The 19,681-nt window shown below is 38.3% G+C and overlaps 2 protein-coding genes across 8 annotated transcripts in view; one reads left to right on the top strand and one right to left on the bottom strand.

Annotated features, from left to right (window-relative positions):
• Positions 1 to 79: 79 nt before the first annotated feature.
• Positions 80 to 18,809, bottom strand: LOC148367456 (uncharacterized). Of its 5 annotated transcripts, XM_088334399.1 has the most exons (5): positions 18,730 to 18,809; positions 15,761 to 15,884; positions 3,190 to 3,270; positions 2,110 to 2,153; positions 80 to 1,979 (listed from the first exon to the last, which is right to left on the bottom strand). In XM_088334399.1, exons 4-5 carry the CDS (start codon positions 2,147 to 2,149, stop codon positions 1,207 to 1,209), a joined length of 813 nt encoding a protein of 270 aa, XP_088190525.1. In that variant the 5' UTR covers positions 2,150 to 2,153; positions 3,190 to 3,270; positions 15,761 to 15,884; positions 18,730 to 18,809; the 3' UTR covers positions 80 to 1,206. The 5 variants fall into 5 exon arrangements, with proteins under 5 accessions (XP_088190525.1, XP_088190526.1, XP_088190523.1 ...); XM_088334400.1 differs by lacking the exon at positions 3,190 to 3,270; XM_088334397.1 differs by lacking the exons at positions 15,761 to 15,884; positions 18,730 to 18,809 and adding an exon at positions 6,675 to 6,813 and having other exon boundaries at positions 3,190 to 3,339.
• Positions 8,631 to 19,681, top strand: part of stk33 (serine/threonine kinase 33) — a 34,212-nt gene continuing 23,161 nt past the window's right edge. For 2 of the 3 annotated variants that reach the window (XM_088334393.1, XM_088334395.1), the window contains exon 1: positions 18,945 to 19,114. In XM_088334393.1, the coding sequence (XP_088190519.1) occupies positions 19,046 to 19,114 (69 nt within the window). In that variant the 5' untranslated portion in view covers positions 18,945 to 19,045. Of the gene's footprint in view, positions 9,362 to 9,773; positions 9,825 to 18,944; positions 19,115 to 19,681 lie in introns of those variants that run through there. The other variant, XM_088334394.1, reaches the window with a different exon arrangement.

The raw sequence follows: 19,681 nt of genomic DNA, 5'->3' as shown, positions 1-19,681 counted from the left end.
TATATATATATATATATATATATATATATATATATATATATATATATATATATATATATATATATATATATATATGTCCCCTGCCCACTGCCCGGAGATGGCTGGGATGGGCTCCAGCCCCCCCGCGACCCTAATGAGGATAAGCGGTACGGCTGATGAGATGAGATGAGATGAGATATATATATATAAAATTATTATACTGGCGGTTTATCATGGTTTTAGTACTTTGCAGAGTTTCATCACACATTGTGTTCTGCATTCTGATTGGGTAAACAGAGGAAAATGCTTTCTATCACCCCAAAAAGTTGGACCTCCCCACCCACTGAGCTTTTTCTGGAGCCACATGCAGCTCTTGGGCTCTCCCTAGTGGGTCTCTTTTTCAAAAATGTTTGAATTGGAAAAATATAGGGGTTTCTGTGGGGCGGAACAGGAAGGTAAATGCAGTTTTTCATAAAGTCCACATGATAGCGGCAAAGTATCATAGAGAGTAAAGTGGATCGTGTCCTGAATTCATACACTTGTGCAATAAAACGGCATTATTTTGAAAACTATAATTTGACGATTGGTTGGTTGGTTAGATCCCTTAATCACAAGGGTTGTAGGGGCACCATTTCCCGTGGTGTGTCTTGGGCAAGTACAGTCTGTTGGCACTCATCCCTCTCCAGGCCAACATACGTTTCCACCCAGTCATCATCATCTCATTAGCCGTACTGCTTATCCTCATTAGGGTTGCGGGGGGGCTGGAGCCCGTCCCAGCCATCAATGGGCAGTGGGCAGGGGACACCATGAACTGGTTGCCAGCCAATTGCAGGGCTTCCACCCAGTCGTTACTTGTAAAACAAAACGTTTATAAAGTACAGTACTTTAAATTGTTAAATCAACCTGTAATTTGTGTTTTTCGTAAAAAAAATATTCTAATTCGCAGTTTTTGACTATTGCGTGAAAAATGAGATATTGCGTAAAGATTTCCTTATTTTTGCGGCTCGAGACATTGTTTTCAACTTTGTTACTGACGCTTACCTTAGGACCAATTTTAGGACATTTGCTGGTTTTGGAGGCTGAATTCTTTGGCCATATTGGAATAGGCTGGTGGTTTTAGCGCTGGATAAAGTTGAAAAGCATTTGCATTGAATTTTTTCTGAAAGTATTCCTGTGATTGAAATGAAGAGTGCATGTGCAGCCAATTTGTTTCCCAGTCATTGCTTCTCATCTTTTGAATCGCTTCTTTCCGTTCTTAGTCTCTTTCTCGTAGTTTTCCTGGGGCTGCATGTCCTCCATAGGCTCTTGTGCGGCGAGTAGAAAGTCACCCACCGTGGAATGTCCTCTCTCATCGTTGCCAGGATCTTTGGAGCCGTGAAGCTGGTGTCCCCCGCCGAGAGTCATGGGGGACAGATCGCCCTGCCGTCTCAAGTTCTCATCCACGTCCTCCCACAAGCGCTTCTTGGCGACAAAGGGGATGGGGTCCTGCTCGTCTTCCAAGTCGGTGCTGCCGTCGGAACTGTTATCGATCATGTGCCACCAGCAAAAGTAGCGGTTTCTCCTTTCGTCATCTTCTTCATCCAGAGGCCTGATCCTGGACGGTCCCGGCAGGGGGTCATCGTCCTCTTCCATGGGCTGGTTGACGGCGACCTCCGACTCGACCGAGACGTCCGGCTCATCTTGGCGGTCAAGCATATCATCAGCGTTACTATTTTCGGTCACAACGTCACTCGCCACGTTTTGTTGGTCGGTGTTAGCTTGTTGCAGCTCATGCAATCTCATGAAATGATTTACAAACAAATGCATGAGGAAAAGTGATTCTGAGTCTTCCCCAACGGCATTGACATTGTCATTGCCATCATTTTCATCATTTTCATCATTTTCATCATTTTCATCATCATCATCATCATCATCATCATCATCATCATCATCATGAAAATCATCATCACTATCATCAGTCGGTGGTAGGTCTCCTCCGACTGGTACGAGTGTACGGTAGCCTGCAAGATAATTAAGACTTGGTGATGAATGGACCACGTTTTAGCTATGCCAGCTACGCCACAACAGCAAAAGCGCAAAATATTTTCAAGCTGAGATAAGTACGCTAGAAATCACATGACATCCACTTACGATTTGGACCATTGTGTTCTCCGTCTCCTTGGCCATCCATGTTTCTATAAGGAATCAAATAGGAAGTTAAGCAAAACATAAAACAGACAAAACATCTAATCCAGGTTTTCGCTGGGAAACTGTCAGGCCCTGCTGTTGAGTAGACGAGTGTTTGGTGTCACCCTGACCCAAGTGATGCGACCGCTTTCTTGTGTCCCGTTTCATCTGGAGGGACAAAAGCATGACCAACTTGGGTGCTGAGGTGCCTAACTTGTTTGGGCATTTGGGTTGGCCATGGTCCACAACATTTTGTGAGTGTTTTTTGCTTATATTCCTTCATTTATATTTTGCAATATTTAGAAAAAATAAAGTCAGTTATGAAAATAGTGTCAATTGTCTCATTGGCTCCGTTGCCATAGGGAGAAAGGATTTACACGTTTGTGTTTGTGTTCAGTAACAGTAACATGTTTCCATTTTTGATTGCGGCCCGTTGCTTTTTTTCATGTGTTTGTGCAAATTATTGCAGCCCTTTGAGACTCTTTGTGATTAAGGGCTATACAAATAAACATGACTTGACCTATTGGTTTTGCCTAAGTAGAATATTAAGCTCCTGGGAAGCATGTGTATTTGTTTTTGGCAGGCAAAATGCAGTAGCAGGCCAGGTAGGGAGATAGGCTGACAGTGTGCCTGTCAGGTAAACACTCAGGCATAAAATTAAGAGTGGCCAAGGGTGCTAGGTGAGAAAGGACTCTGCTAGCTATGTAGAGAAGCGGCGCTTTGAGGACATTTGATAAAGGAGCAAAGTATCGATCCCGGGACAATAGTATCTATCCGATCCATGTATTTGCTTAGTATGAAGAATATGGATATTTGGATTTATCCTGGCAGAACAGTGACTGGGTGGTTAGCGCGCAGCTCCATGGGGCAGATGTCCAGGGTTAAATTCTAGCTACCGCAGCCTCCTTGTGGAGTCTGCATGTTCTCCCCGGGCCTGTGTCGGTTTTCTCCGGGCACTACGGTTTCCTCCCACATTATAAAAAAAGGTTAAATGGCAAATTGTCCATAGGTGTGAATGAGCTAGTGAGTTGTATGTCTACGTGCCTCGGGGACTGGCTGGGAACCAGTTCAGGGTGTCCCCCTGATCACTGCCTGATGTCGGCTGGGATGGACACTTCCGAGACCCTAGTGAGGATAAGCCGCACAGAAAATGGTGATTGATGATCCTGTCCGTACCAGTCACCAACATTTAATCTGAAATGTAGTACATCATGTGTACATAAAATAAAGGTTTTTTAAAAGGGTAGTCAAGCAAAATGTAATTTCTCAAAATATTTCGCTCTCTCGTGTCCTATGCCCCTCTATTTCCAGGGAAATTGTACATGAGCAAAATCCACCTGTATTTAGTCTATCTGAGAGGCCATTTTGACTTTTGTGTCAGTTGCCCAGGTTCAGCAGATGACTTATCACGGCTCATGGCTGTTTTTTTAAGCTGGGCTATGATTGGTTGTTACTTGGGTTACTTGAGAAAGTGATTTCACTCCAGGTGGCAAAATCCCCGAAATACTACACAAAGGGTGAGCTAAACGATTCAAATATGGATATTATTGATACTGAGCGAGTACTTCGATTGGATCACTACTATTCGCTTTCAAATATCACTGTGGTATAATAATGTTTTTACTGGAACATACGATTATATGTATATATTATAACTTTCAATTCAAATCCAATTGTATTACCCTTTATTTGCACCAAATGGCTTTATTTTCAAAATACAATGCAATGGAAGGTAATTTACCTTTCTTCATGTTATTTATTTTAGTTACTTTGCAACTTGTTTTAGTTTGACTGTCTTGACATTTGTTCTGAAAGTTGTTGAAGTATTTTTTATACTGTTTAAGACTTTCATTTAATGTTGTTTACACTATTTGAACTTTTTGTTCATTTTCAAAATAAGGTGTGGTGGACGGTATCATAGTTTTCATGTTGAATTAGTGATATTTTTTAACTTTTGTTACTTTGCCGCTTTTTTGTGGTTTAATTCTATTGACTTTTGTTCTGAAACAGTTGTGATAGAAATATTTGGATGCATTTTTATGTTGTTAAAGTTTGCTTTGTATTCATTTCATGAATAAAACATTTTTAGTGCCGGGAATCTTTGTGCTATTTTTTTTTTAGCGCAACTCTAACTAACTCAGGGAGAAAGGAGTTCAATTATTCAATAATCATCATATTTACATGTTAAGTTTCGGTATCGGATCGTGATTGATCGATACTACACTGCGTTTACTCGGATTGGATCGAGATCAAAATTCAAAGTATCGCCCGATTCTAATATATAGATCTGCTTTAGAAAATTAGAACATCGTGATGAAGTTCTTTATATTCTGTTATGCAAATAAACCATTTATTTTAATATGACTGAATATTGTTTATGAGTATGCATTTCCATGATATTCTTATATTTTGAGATAGAAGATCGTGAGTTCGGCAATATTAAAATTAAGTTGTTTTTTTCTTTTACAGACACACACACACAGTGGCTTGCGAAACTATTTGGTCACCATGAACTTTGTGACCTTTTGCCACATTACAGACTTCAAACATAAAGATATAAAAATGTCTATTCTTGTAAAACATCAACAATAAGTGGGGCACAATCATGAAGTGGAACAGACTATATTGGATATTTTAAACTTTTTTAACAGATAAAAAACAAAAAAGGGGGTGTGCAAAATTATTCAGCCCCTTTACGTTCAGTGCCGCAAACTCTGTCCAGAAGTTCAGTGAGGAATATGAATGATTCAATGTTGATCTAAATGCACCTGCACTGTGATAGTCTCAGAGGTCTGTTTAAAGCGCAGAGAACATCATGAAGAATGAGGAACACACCAGGCAGGTCCGAGATGCTATTGTGGAGAAGTTTAAAGCTGGATTTGGATACAAAAAGATTTCCCAAGCTTTAAACATCCCAAGGAGCACTGTGCAAGCAATAATATTGAAATGGAAGGAGCATCAGACCATTGCAAATCTACCAAGATCGGGCCATCCCCCTAAACTTTCAGCTCATACAAGGAGAAAACTGATCAGAAATGCAGCCAAGAGGCCCACAATCACTCTGGATGAACTACTGAGGTCTACAGCTGAGGTGGAACAATCTGTCCATTGGACAACAATCAGTCGTTTACTGCTCAAATCCATATAAAGTGTTGTTTAAAGTTTGCCACATGCCACTTGGTAGACACACCACACAAGACTTTATGTTTGGCGTGAAAGCAGCACAGCTCATCACCCTCAACACACCATCCCCACAGTCAAACATGATGGTGGCAGCATCATGGTTTTGGGCCTGCTTTTCTTAAGCAGTGACAGGGAAGATGGTTAAAATAATGGAAAGATGGATGGAGCCAAATACATGACCATTTTGGAAGACTGGGACATATAATTGTCTTCCAACAAGACAATGATCCAAAACAAAGCAAAAGCTATGATGGAATGGTTCACCAAAAAACATATCAAGGTGTTAGAATGGCCAAGTCAAAGTCCAGACCTCCATCCAATTGATAATCTGTGGAAAGAACTGAAAATTGCAGTTCACAAACGCTTTCCATCCAACCTCACTGAGCTCGAGTTGTTTTGCAAGGAGGAATGGGCCAAAATATCAGTTTCTTGATGTGCAAAACTGATAGAGACATACCCCAAGCGACTTGCAGCTGTGATCGCAGCAAAAGTTGGCGCTACAAAATATTAACTCAATGGGGCAGAATAATTTAGCACACCCACTTTTACATTTTCCATCTGTTAACAAAGTTTAAAATAAAGTGTGTTCCACTTCATGATTGTGTCCTACTCGTTGTTGAAATGATAGTTTTATATCTTTATGTTTGAAGTCTGAAAGTTGGCAGAAGGTCACAACGTTCAAGGGGGACAAATAGTTTAGCAAACCACTGTATATAACTTTACAAAATCTTAAATCTGATATGTATTTATATTGTTTTTATATATATTTTTTTCTCAAATGTTTAGGTTTTTTATTTGAAAAAGGAATAAACAAATCATTGTATTTGATTACAGTCTTAACTCTATTGTGAATATATTTGGATCCAGGTGATGTATATAATTGTTTATATTTAAAAATGTCGTATAATAGGCCAAAATCCAGACGTCTAATTTTTGCTGATAAGAATGTAATCAACTGTTTACAGAGGATCATTCAGTTAATTATTGATCGTTAGTAATATCAAGTTTTAAAAAAGTCACATTTTTTGGGGGGAAAATTTAAATAATGGGTACTTTTGTTTCACTCGTTGAACATTTGCTATATTATCCATGAACAAATATTAGTAAATCCATTATTGACACACTTTTCATATCCATAATTCCTATTACAACCATGCATACTTGCAGGTTGTCATTTCTTGAATGTATTTGATTTCATGATCAAAATATGACACTTGTTAAATTATGACATTAACATTTAAATACACCAATTTATTCATTTCGGTATACATTTTAACTGACAAAAATATGCAGATTTTAGAAGTCAAATGCACTTGAACATGTTGCCATCCGGACAGTACACGTACCTTCAACTCAGTGCTCGATTAGATGACTTCAGGCTTTGTAGTCAAGGGTATTTGGATGCAACTTTCCCGATTCGGACATTTTAAAAACACTCCATTAACCACAACCGACTGAACCTAGGTATAGTATCACACATTTTAATACAGCGTAGACATAAATACTTAGTGACATCACCAGATCTTTGTAAGCGCTAACAATGCTTTGAATAAAACATTTGGGGCCGGCACTCATGATGACATCATTATGATGATACATTCAAAATGTGTAAAAACACTCTTACTTTAAATGTGCTAGCCGAGCCTTCAATATCATTATTCAGTTGTTACCAACAGTAACAGTAACAATTGAGCCCAATAATTGAGCCAATTTGAACAATAAATTGGTTCAAACCAAAAAAAAAAAAATTTGAGCCCAGAATAACTCATATAGAACAGACACAAAATTAAACCAGGGTAAATCAAAGGCAAGATCAGGCCTGAAGAATCCAGCCCGAGGCCTGCAGGTTCTAAACCCCAAGCGATTAACTTGATTTGCAAGACTAAGCCCAAAGCAAACCCGAAATTTCATATTTTAGACTCAGACTCTAAAGGAGAGGTGATTTATGCTAACAACTTAAAGAAGGCATGACAAACTCAGTTTGGCTTGGGAGCGGAATCCAGACTTTATGTTCTCAGGTGGGCAGGGTCAGTAAAAAAATGTCAACACCAAATATTTAGCTTTGTTTTTAAGTATTATGTTTGATCATTCAGTCTACATTTGTAGCCTACCCCACAAAATATTATCACTGATAAAAAGGGACATATTTATTCACAAATAATGGAAAAACATGATTTTCATGTTTGGCATTAAGTGGGATGTTTATCTTACCAGTTGAATAAATGCAGCTCTACATCTGAACCAACTCACCATCCTAAACAAACTCATGTGGAAGCTTGAAATAAAAATATTCTTGCCTTAATTGTCATTCAATTTTTTTGCTTTACTTTCATGACCATAGGACGCACATAAAATTATCAGATTTTTTCTGCAAAATGTGCACAACAGCGGCCGCAGCAGAGAGCACCCGCTCCCTATTGTGCAGTACACTGTATCGCATTAAATTACAGAAATAGAACCAGCTACAGATACAGCACCTTTAAACCCGGTGGGCGCCATGATAGTGAACATACGGTAACTAAAAAAAAAAAGATATGGAAAAAAAGTTTTCAAAGTGAACGAACAAGTAACATCAGATACAACTACCAGGCAGGGTCTTCAAAAGCTGAGAAAATACTGCACAGTATTGTCTTTAACATGAAACCAGATTCATCTTATTGTTAATGATCTGTGCAAACAAAGGTCGTACCATCGCGCCTATTTTTTTCTCTCAGTGCACTCCTGCAGTCTACTTGCTGCTGCTGGCTCTTAAAACTTGGCATTTTTTTGCTTTTTACAAAAGTATCAATATCAGGTGTCAACATTTAAAAATGGCATTTAAGTGTTTGTTCGTTGACCTTGAGCACTGCTGTTTTATTACTGTCCGCCACAGAGAACACCTCTTCACAAAGATAAGTATTCCCAAATGTGGATACAACCGTAATGGGATGACAACTCACTGCTTAAGTGCCCTCTAGTGGCAAGAAAGAGCACTTGGTTTCTATTTATAAAGAAAATCAAACCCTTTGATATGAGTAGAGGATACTCAGGCTATCCGTCCTCAAGGGCCGCATGTTCTGTCTGGTTTTTGAGGTTTTTCAGGATACTCAGGCTATCCGTCCTCAAGGGCCGCATGTTCTGTCTGGTTTTTGAAGTTTTTCTGCTCCAATCCAGATTTTTTCAAGCCCCTGCCAGCAATGAGCTGATCATTTGTACCAACCTAAGATAAAGAAGCGAAACCGCCAAAATCATGCAGGACATGCGGCTTGTGAGGTCCAGAATGGCCAGGTCTGAGCTGGAGACTTGCATTTTAATTTTTTTTTAGCATACAGCTGGCCACATGCTTTTTTTATAATGTCTAAATTAAAGCATGTCTTTTGTAAGTTAAACAAGACTAGATTATCAACATTTAGCTCTTTTAAATTTCTGTGTCTGCAGAGGTTACATTACCGCAATATTCCATCATTGACTAATTCTTTAAGAGTTGACGGAAACATTTTCGGGCTGTCTGTTATTTTAATGGGTTGAAAATTTGGCCATAAACCAAAGCATTGGTATGTCCTTAAGAATGAAGCGTTGCCCTTTAAGAGAGAGAGTAGCAGAAATACATAAAAGAACAATGCGGTAGCATAATGGACAGAGACAGAAATGTATGTGTTGTGAAAGGCAACTTCTTCGTTTTTTTTGCCTAAAGTGCTCATGGCCTCAAAATACCTCAGCTCACTGCTCACTTTTAGCAGGACTTGGTCTTGGGCTTAAGACCTTACCTCTGGGGTTGATTTTGTGAACACAAGACCCAGAATATGATGGCAATATCATGTTGCGATAAAATATGTGGTGATCCCAGCAGGCACCAACCCCAGGAAGAACTAATCCGAAAGGAGCAGATGTGGAAGGTCAAGGTCAGCATGGTCCCCGGGGCTACTAGGAGTAGTAACCCCCAAACTGGAAGAGTGGCTCCAACAGATCCCGGGAACAACATCAGAAGCCCCAGTCCGGAAGAGCACAGTCCTAGGAACAGCTAAGACTCTGCGCGGAGCCCTCAAACTCGCAGGTGACCCGAGCCTGAGTTTAGCAGTCAATGCAAATCAATATTTTTCTTATTTGTAAGAAAATATGTTAGATCAACACTAGTTTTCATCGTAACACAGGTAAATAATAATGCAAATATGTTTTTTTTCATCTTTATGGCAAGATCAAAAATATTGTCCTTATTACCATACAGGCAAATTAAATAATATGGACTTCAATATAAGCGCAGCTTGACTAATTTTATCACTTTGAAGTACTTTTTCTTGAAACGGATTCAAGACTTAAAAGAAATGTTTGCGTTTTGTCCAATAAGGCATTTAAAAAAATTGTAAGCATAGAACCTGGAGTAACGTGTATCGTCTACAGAGGGCATCATAAGACCGCCATTTTCGGGATCATACTTGCTACTGTTTGACCCTTTTCCTTTTCCGTAGCCACTTGCCGACAACTCGTTTGAAGTCTTCCAAAAATGAAAACCCTACAAGGTAAGACACGTTTGCCTGATTATTTTTTTAAATACCCATATTTATTTTTTTAAAAGTCCTAAATATTTCAATTTGTAATTGTGTGCGTTATCGATGCATTTAACCACCACAGTGCGACTTTGTTCGGCTTCGCACAGGTTGTCATGGAAACACATAGAAGCTAACGCACCCGTTAATAACTGAGTTGGAAATGGAATGTTTTGTGTACAACACTTTCTTTAAGCTGGAGTTTAAAGGTGAACGTTCACGTGGGACGCTTTTTGCTGAGGGGGTTGAAATATTTTTCATAACGTGCTTCTGCTGCGTTGCGAGTAACTTGATAGAAAGGTGCTGACTTTTCTGGCTTATTATGAAAACGGAATTGGACTTGTTTCTGCCGCTGCCCCCATTTCTCCAGACGTTTGCCCTCGTCGCGTCCCAAAGGCTGAGGGCACAGATTGGCTTTAACCGGGATTAAACCAATGAGGACAAAAAATTTGAATTTGTTGGCCCTTATCTCCCAGCAACATGTGGAGGGCTTTGAGCAAATGACACAAGTTGATCTTTTGCTTTCCTTTTGGCAAAGCTTGTTTTCATGGCAGATGACACTCAGCAAACAAGGCAATTAGAAGACATGGAATTCTTGAGGAGTGGGGGGAAGGGAATTCGAAACAACAAAAGGGGACATCATACAACTATGAATGTAGCCATTAAAACATATATATATATATATATATATATATATATATATATATATATATATATATATATATAATTAATATTATATTATATATTAAACACACACACATGTGGTACTTTTGTGCTTGGAAATGACATAATCACCCCCTCGAATTAGTTCATAAAACCCCCAAATATTTCTATTACAATTGTTTCAGAACAAAAGCTCATAGAGTCAAACTAAAAAGCACCTATGTAACATTCAAGTCAAGTCATGTTTATTTGTATAGCCCACTCTCAAAGGGCTGCACAGAGCACAGATTATTGCAAATCACAGACTATTAGTACACCATCCCCTGATCTAAAACCTGCACGAGGACAGGGAAAAACTCAAACTCATCATGAGGAAAATGAAGAAACCTTGAGAAGGGACCGTTGCAGCGACAAAAAATATACAAATATTGTCAACATAAAATATAGGTTATTCATATGCTATAGAATAGAAGTATGTTTTAAGCTTAGATTTAAACATTTCCACTGATGTCGCCGATCGAATCTCAGGGGGAAGAGTATTCTACAGCACTGGGGCCTGAATGGAGAACGCTCTCGAACCTGCGGATCTCTTCTTGGCTTTTGGGATCACTAGTAGACTAGCATTTTCAGAGCAAAGGCTCCGGACCAGAACATTGGGGTAAATTAAATCTGAAAGATATGATGGAGCAAGTCCATGCATTACTTTGTATACTACCAACAGAACCTTAAAATGGTAAATGATAAATGGTCTGCATTTATATAGCGCTTTTCAAGTCAATGAAGACCTCCCAAAGCGCATTACAATGTGCTTCACACTTACCCATTCACACACACACTCACACACCAATAGCAGCCATGCAGCCATGCAAGGCGCCGACCTGCTTATTGGGGGCATTAGGGATTCAGTGTCTTGCCCAGGGACACTTTGACATATAACACGGAGGAGCCGGGAACCGAACCTGTGATCTCTTGATCCCAAGATGAGCGCTCTACCTCCTGAGCTAATGCCACATCTTAAGCTAACAGGGAGCCAATGCAGGTTAGCTAAAATTGGGGTAATGTGATCAAACTTTCTTGTCTTAGTTAAAAACCTCGCTGCAGCATTTTGTACTGGCTGAAGGCTCTTGATTTTGGACTTTGGGAGACCGGAGAGTAGTGAATTACAGTAATCGAGACGGGATGTAACAAACGCATGAATTATAATCTTTGCATCCGACTGAGACAGCATAGGGCGAATTTTAGCAATGTTGCAAAGATGGAAAAAAGTTGTTCTAGTAATATTCTTAATGTGTGTTTGAAAGGACAGATTGCGGTCAAATATGACACCTACATTTTTGACTGAGTCACTCTGGGTGATATTACATTTGTCAATGTTCAAAACAGTTTTTGAGAACAAGTCACGGCATTTAGATGGACCAATAATTAACATTTCAGTCTTTTCAGAGTTAAAGCACAAGAAGTTGAGTGACATCCATTCTTTTATCTCAGTGATGCATGCCTCCAAATTTCCACAGTTTAGTGTGGCAGATTCCTCCATCGGGTGATATAGTTGAGTGTCATCTGCGTAGCAATGGAAACTAATATTATACTTGCGAATAATATCACCTAATGGATCATGTAAATGCTGAAAAGGGGGCCAAGTACTGAATCCTGCCGAACACCACAGGTAACACTAAAGGCCTCAGATGTCATTTCACCAAAGTGCGTCTTATCTGAGCCATAAGAGGACGGCTCCTGAGAGACCAATCGTTTTTTTCTAACCGTTCTACTAAGATATGGTCCACAGTGTCAAAGGCAGCACTAAGGTCCAGCAGCAGCATGAGTAATGAAGCCAGTAGATCATTGGTTACCTTAATCAGGGCTGTCTCAGTAGAGTGGTTAGCCCTGATTCCTGATTGCATTGATTCAAAAAGATTGTTCTTGGATCTAAAATCATTCAGCTGCTGTGCCACAACTTTTTCAAGTACTCTAGAAAGAAACAGGTTTGACACAGGTCTCTAATTAAGCTTTCTGGATCAAGGTTGGGTGGTTTCAGTGTAGGCTCAATAACAGCGGACCTAAAAGCCGCTGGAACTACACTTCAGGAGAGTGATATGTTTATAATATTTAGAAATGAAGGTCCAAGGACCCCAAAAAGGTCTTTAAACAGTGAACCCAGAAGCGGGTCAAAGAGGCAAGTAGTCGGTTTGGCCGTATTCACCAACTGTTTAAGATTATCAAGTGACAGATCACTAAATCGGGAAAAAATCCCTGGACACCCACCATGTGGCGCATCTATAATTTTCAGACCTTTAATATTTGACGTATTTACATGGTCTTTATAAATCTCTTCCCATATACGTTAAATCTTATCAAAGAAGACCATAAAGTCATGGGCTGAATGGGTAGAACTATCTGGAATAATCTGTTGCCTTGTTAGCGATGCTACAGAGTCGAAAATAATTTTAGGGTTATTTTGTGCCGCAATCGCCTTCGAAAAATACGCTAATCTTGCAGAGGCAAGGGCTGCTTTGCACTTTAACCAGCTGTCACACCAGGTTTGATAGAAAACCTCAAGCTTGGTAGCATGCGATTTTCTTTCAAATTTCCTGCAGTATTGTTTAAGCGATCTAGTTTCATCAGTAAACCAAGGCGTGTGTCTTTTAGGTCGAGATTTAAGCCGTAGGGGCGCAATGGAATCCAGGAAACTAGCCAGGGTAGCATTAAACTCATTCATGAGTGAGTTAATGGAGCCTTTATTTAAAGGAAACGACGCAACTACTCCTGAAAGAAGATAAGAGAGCTCAGAAACTATGCCAGTGCAAATTTTGCAGTGCTCCTACAGGTACCTGGAAAACCAATATCCTCACGAAAAGCTGGACAAAAAAGGAGTAAAACATGACAAATTAGTAACTTTGAGTCTCCGTAGTATGTACTCTTCATAGTTTTTTTTACTGCTTCTAAGAAATACACTTACCTGCACTGGTCAAACAAGCAGCTTGACAGAGACAGCAAAGATGATTTTAGCCAGAAGATGGCATCAGCGTGTAGAAAATTTCAAATTCCGAACAGCACACTTAAGCTGAGGCGAAGACCAGAAAAGATAAATGTCCACTTGTTGGTTTTTAGATCAGGTAATTGTGTAATTGTGTAATCCTGTGCAGTCCTTTGAGACATTTTTGTGATTAAGGGCTATACAAATAAATGTGACTTGACACTTTCGTATGAGGTTGAACCAAACCGAGTACCTAAAGAATTGTCCAGCGTGTTTTCCTCAGCGATGTGGTCGGCGTGACGTCCCCGCTGTATCAGATTTAGACAGCAAGCTTTGATAATCTGCCCGCGCGATATTAGGTTTCACCTCATCACTTGGTGACGAAGATGAGTGCTATATTTGCATTCTAAACATGCAATTTCTTGCCTCATCAGGTAATGTAATTCCACGCTTCATTACTGCTGTGAAGTTTATCATTTGTCATCAAAGCCAAGCTGTCAATAAATGATTAAGTTCCACATTTGGAAAATGTAACTTTTGGACTCCAGCTGAATTGATTGCAGTTGGGAAAGGGGACTTTGTTTGATGTCGCTGCTAAATTTTAGCAACTGCTGTTTTACAGCCAAAGTGCTGCTTGAACTGAACGCGTTTGACTATTAAAGAAAACAAACCTCGAGAGAGTCTGTACAATAATTAAAGTGTTAGCTCGATAATGTGGCTGCGATTGAAATGCAGCCGAAATGGCTGGCGTAAGATTGAAGTTTCATTTGCATATGCCAGATGGGATCAGAGCTGGATTCTGGTATGCTGAAATTGATCAGTTACAGTAGATAGAAACATTCCACACACACAAGTGCAAATGACAGTTTCGCGTCATACTAAAGGAGATGGACCATTAGGGACTTTTGCCATCGCCAAAATTCAAGAGCAAATTGCAATGATCACCCAAACAATTATTTGAGCCTTTTGGAAAGATTAAACTTTATATGGGATTATTAACCAGCACTTTAAATAGTGGCTACCAGCATGCACTGGAAAAAACGAAAATACAACATCGCTGTTTAAAAAAGGTGGTCACACTTTTGCATTTACATCTTTAATATGTGTATTTTTAGCTACCTTTCTGAGCTTTAAATGGTTAGATCAACTTTCAAATTAAGTAAAAAAAAAAAACCCAATACATTTTATTTCAAAGTACCTTTCGGGACACTCAATGTTGCTGTACACGAAATAAAGGACATTCATGTCAATAAAAAAAAAGATAAATACAGTAATCCTTTGTTGTATCACAGTCACGGTTTTGCTAAGATGCGGATTTTCAACTTGCATTGTTTTCTGCATTCTTATTGGCTAAACATAGGATGAAAGATGCTTCCTATTGCCCTCAAAGTTGGACCTCTCCACCCGGTAAACTTTTTTTGGACCTACATGAAGGTCTTTGGCGCTCCCTAGTGGCTCTTTGGCGCTTTTTCAAAATAGTTTGATAATGAAAAACAAAACGATTTGTGTTGGACAGAACTGGAAAGTAATTGCAGTTCTCCATAATGTCCACATAATGTTGGCAAAGTATTATGTAAATTAAAGTGGATCGGTTCCTTAATCCATTCAACAAAACAGCAAAATTTTGTAAAAAATAAAAATTTCACAGTAAGATCTTAATTGTGAAAAAAAAGTTGAAAAAGTAAAGTACTTTTATTTGTTAAATACATATGTGAACCTGCAAGTTGGGTTTACACTTGAGAGATAAATGATTACAGTACATAGTTAATAAAATAAAGGTTTCTAACTCGCGGGTTTCAACTATTGTTTTTGGAACGCAATTACTGTGAAAAATAAAGGATAAGAGAAGATAAAAACAGATATCAAAACAAATATCATATAATAGTGCATTTGATCTTTTTTCTTTATAAAGTCTGTATAAAATGTTTACCCTGGAGTGCCATGTCCAAACTGCATTGCATTTAATGCTTTACAACGTTGATATCAATGACAATAAAGACAATTCAATTCGACATTCTCTGTGTGTTTATTATTTTTGAGAAAAAGTCTGTACTGTATCTATGTATGTATGTGTGTATCCATTTGTTTTACTTTCTCAAAGATATGAGTGTACTCTACAACCTCCTGAAAATTCAAGTTAAAAAGTAAATGTACAAAATCCTCAGCTGATAGGGAAATAACGTCAGACAAACAATGAAGGCTAACCTTTGTAACATCACGGTCTGGTTATTTTAAAGTGAGGCACGATGTGTACTCTGACGATAACACTCACCAGCCGTAAGCAAGCGCAATGCTTTTTTTTCCCGCCCATGGAGAGTGTAAATAAGAAGGAATTTGACGGGATGATAGAGAGAGGATGGACTCCACTTGAATGAAGCACAGCCTTTAATTACTTCCTGCACAAACGGGAGATGAGACAGAGCTCAGTTGGAGTCTGCTTGCCGTTGCGAGGATGCTTGCACTTAGCTTCTGTTTTTTTTTTCCTTTTCAGCAAAAGAACAAACACAATTAATGTTTTTCCCCCTCTCCTTTATAGCAATACTACTTTGTGGTCGGTTTTGGCCTGTACACTTTAAAACTGTAAAATCAAGCATTGAAAGACTACACTTAAGAAAAAATAAAATCACCACGGTTAAAGAAAGGAACAAGTCATAGGTCTTTAAACATTGTTGTAAAATAATTGGAGCGTCGTGATTTTTTATAACAGTAAGGATAGCGCACATTAATTAAATAGCGACTTTTTGCATACTTGTAGTAATAGCATAGTTGTAGTTCAACTATTATTGGGAATCATATTGTTCATGGGTGGAGATCAGACTAGTTTCCACACTAAAATGTCACTGGAATCTATAGAAATCAAGTTGATACTGAACGATCACATCTTTTTGAGCTCAAAAGTTAATTTGTGCTTGTTTTTTTTTCTGAAACTTTGTAATCAAGTCTCTGTATAAATGCACCTGCACTGCGATAGTCTCAGAGGTCATCATGAAGAACAAAGTTCAAGGGGCCAAATAGTTTCGCAAGCCACTGTATCCCTGAGACTTAACATATACCCAAAATAAAGGTTTAAAACAAAAGGTGATGTCTGAGCTACTTAAACTATTAATCCTTCCATTCACTTCTCCAGTTCATAGCAATTTACACAAAATGCATTTTCTATGAAAACTACAAAAATTGAGAAAAGGAATTCCAGCAATATTTATATTGCTATTTTAAATGTTGCACTAGGTTAAAATCCAGAAGTTAGTTCAATGCATTTAATAATAATAATAATAATTTCCTTGTATTGTCATTCTGTGTAACAATGTACACAGAACGAAATGTCGATTGCACCTGACCCGATGCAGCCGCAGCCAAGAGAGGGCGCCGCCGACCACTTTTTAAGTCTTAGGAATGACTCGGCCGGGGCGCGAACCCGAACCTCCCAGTCTCAAAGCGGGCGCCTTACCATCTAGGCTACTGAGCTGGTACTGTGCATCTTTAGACAAAGAGCGCCAGAGAGATCAATATCAGAAATTGTTCATTTATTTGTAATACAAACATTACTTGTACGACTTATAAAACCACTTATAACCAATCTCCAAGCACTACTCTATTTTTATTTCTACTTTCACCTCTTCTTTATGTATCATGTTTTTTTAACCGATAAAATGGCACATTCAACCCTTTGAGGTTAAAAATAACCTCATCAACACTTGAGGTATTTTGACCATACAATATCCATGACTTTGCTATATTCTAACTTTGTCACTTTCATTTTTTTTTAATTTCCAACCGCTCAAAATATTCAGTGCTTTTTTATCCCGCCCGTAGTGTTTTTTTCACCCTCAATGCTTTTTCTTTGATGATAACTCATCAAAACCACCAAAAAAGAAAATAATAAATACCTGCCAAGGGTTGAATAATTATAAAAACTCTTTTTGTTGTGTCCGCCACCACCAATTTCTGAACGACTATTTGAAAAAAAGAAATAAGTAATTAGAAAAACGATCAAGCTGGTGCTTGGTTTTGACTTTTGCATCTGTGCTGGATTGATTCGTGATTCAGCTCATTTTTTATCAGATATAAAGCACAAACTTGGTCACTGAAAAAAAATCAAAATCACCTATCAGGAATTTTGTGTGTGTGTGTGTCCAAAATTGAGGTATACCTATTTAGTAACATCCACCCATCCATATTTCATGCACAGAATTGAAGAAAATAATGAGAACGTAACTGCTGTTCACTCATGTGTATTCTTAAAAGGAGTGAACGTCACATTATATAATTGCACGACACATTTTAGCAACTCTGAATTTCGAATCACGCACATAACCTTTAATTTTATAACAATGTTTTAATGTTCTATCAAATGTATGTTCATTTTGGAATTAGAATAGTTTTATAGTCATTGATCTGAAACGAGGGGATTTTTTTTCTTTTTGTACATTTAATGTTTTTTACAGCACTTCATGTTGCACAGGATTTGTACGGGCGCTTGAAATCTTTGCAGATGCTTGAATTTTAATGTTGTGTTTTTAAGGATTTAAAATTTTGGGTGAAGTGCTTGTAAATGCTTGAAATTGTTTCCATGTTTTGCAACGAGTCTGCGTTAAAATAACGCTGACACTGCTCTCTGGTGGCTTGGTTTAGCCATTGCATTACTTCTTCCCTCATTATCAACAGCAGGAAGTATTAGTTTGTATGGCATTGTACTACAAAGCATCATCACCCCCTACAGGACAGGTCCATGCTCCAACTAAAAGGGCACTATTAAATGTGTAATAGTGCAAGGAGCACCTATCAATTATAGATATTTATTATGGGCCATGCAAAAAAATGATGGTAGCGCGGTAAATTGTAATGGGGGAGAACTTCCTGCAACTGAAAATGTAAGCTCCATATCCATGTCATTTTTGTCTCAAAACAAGTATATTTACAATTTACTCAAGTAGTGAAAAGCATATGTCTTGATAAATGCACACGCACATAAGATCAAAAATGACATGCAAATTGCAGATAATTGTGGCCCTACAAAATACATGATTCATATTGGATTTCTTAACTGTACTGGAGTATTTAAAAAACTGGCTTTGAAAGTCCTTAAGAAGTTCATGAATTCAGCCATGAAAAATGTATACAAACCCAGGTTGCAATTCGCTGCAAGAAAAGTGCTCTACAAATACATTTTGATTGATTGAGCTACTCTTCTGGTCAGATCATTTGTTGCACATGGACACAGACTGTCAAAATAATGTTTACCTTTGGTTTAGTTCCGCAGACCGTAGTCAAATTTGATCTGGATAGCTGGTGTGATGTTATTAAATTACTGTACTGCCGTGTTACATCTTATTGAAGGACAGGCGATTACAAATATAAAGTTCGGTGACGTCAGGCGGTTATGACGTCGCATCTTCCTTCGTTTGTGCCTTTTTGTCCACTATTCAATCGTCACAATACAAGAGAAGTGAGGCAAATTCCTCCTTACGTAGGTCGATGTTTTTGAGAGCAACCCCAAATAGATTGTTTACATTTTGGGGGGCGAGTTTCTTGAAATGTCCCTCAGAACCAGTGAAACATGCCGCCGTTTTGGTGTTCTCGTAGTGGGACTTTAGTTTTAGAGGAAAAGCAAGCTGAAACTACACTGGTAGGTTGATGCTTATTACGATTGTTTTATTTTTCAAAATAACATTTTTAAAATACGAGTGGTTCGTTTGTGTTCGACCCTTTAACAATTGATAGAAATGGGGAAGAAAAGATGTTTGTGCGAAAATAGGCAAAATTCACGATTGAGTTAAGCTCCTGTCTGTCAAAATCATTGGCCAATTGGATCAAGTGAGTTACGTATAGATCAGAAGATTGTCAGTTCAGTTTCAAAGATGTCTTTAAGGTTTATTGCACAAAACAAATCTGATACAAACTATTGTTAAAAAATATTTATTTTAACTTATCATTTACTATTGGTTACATGAAAACTGGTTTACTATCGTACAGATTGCCATAATAATATAGTTTAATGCTGGTATTCGATGTAGGTAAAATGTAAGCAAATTGTCCCAATTTAACCATATTATACATGAAGAGCAATTCTATAAAAACTTGAATCAATAATTTAAACCTGGTTTAAATTATGGGTGGGCTATACTGGGAGTTTTAGTATCAATCCGATCCAAGTAAATACAGGATCGTATCGTTTGATACGATACCTTTTGTT

Source organism: Urocampus carinirostris, chromosome 4, assembly GCF_059441175.1.
Source record: "Urocampus carinirostris isolate Australia breed hairy pipefish chromosome 4, RoL_Ucar_1.0, whole genome shotgun sequence".
Lineage (NCBI taxonomy): Eukaryota > Metazoa > Chordata > Actinopteri > Syngnathiformes > Syngnathidae > Urocampus > Urocampus carinirostris.
Note: the sequence above shows the minus strand (reverse complement) of the source record. Positions and strands in the feature narration are given on the sequence as shown.

Excerpts from the sequence above, each read along its gene's own strand:
- LOC148367456 (XM_088334399.1), bottom strand. The coding sequence starts at position 2,149 with ATGGATGGCCAAGGAGACGGAGAACACAATGGTCCAAATC. Across the intron at positions 1,980-2,109 it reads AGAACACAATGGTCCAAATC|GCTACCGTACACTCGTACCA; the intron begins GTAAGTGGATGT and ends ATTATCTTGCAG.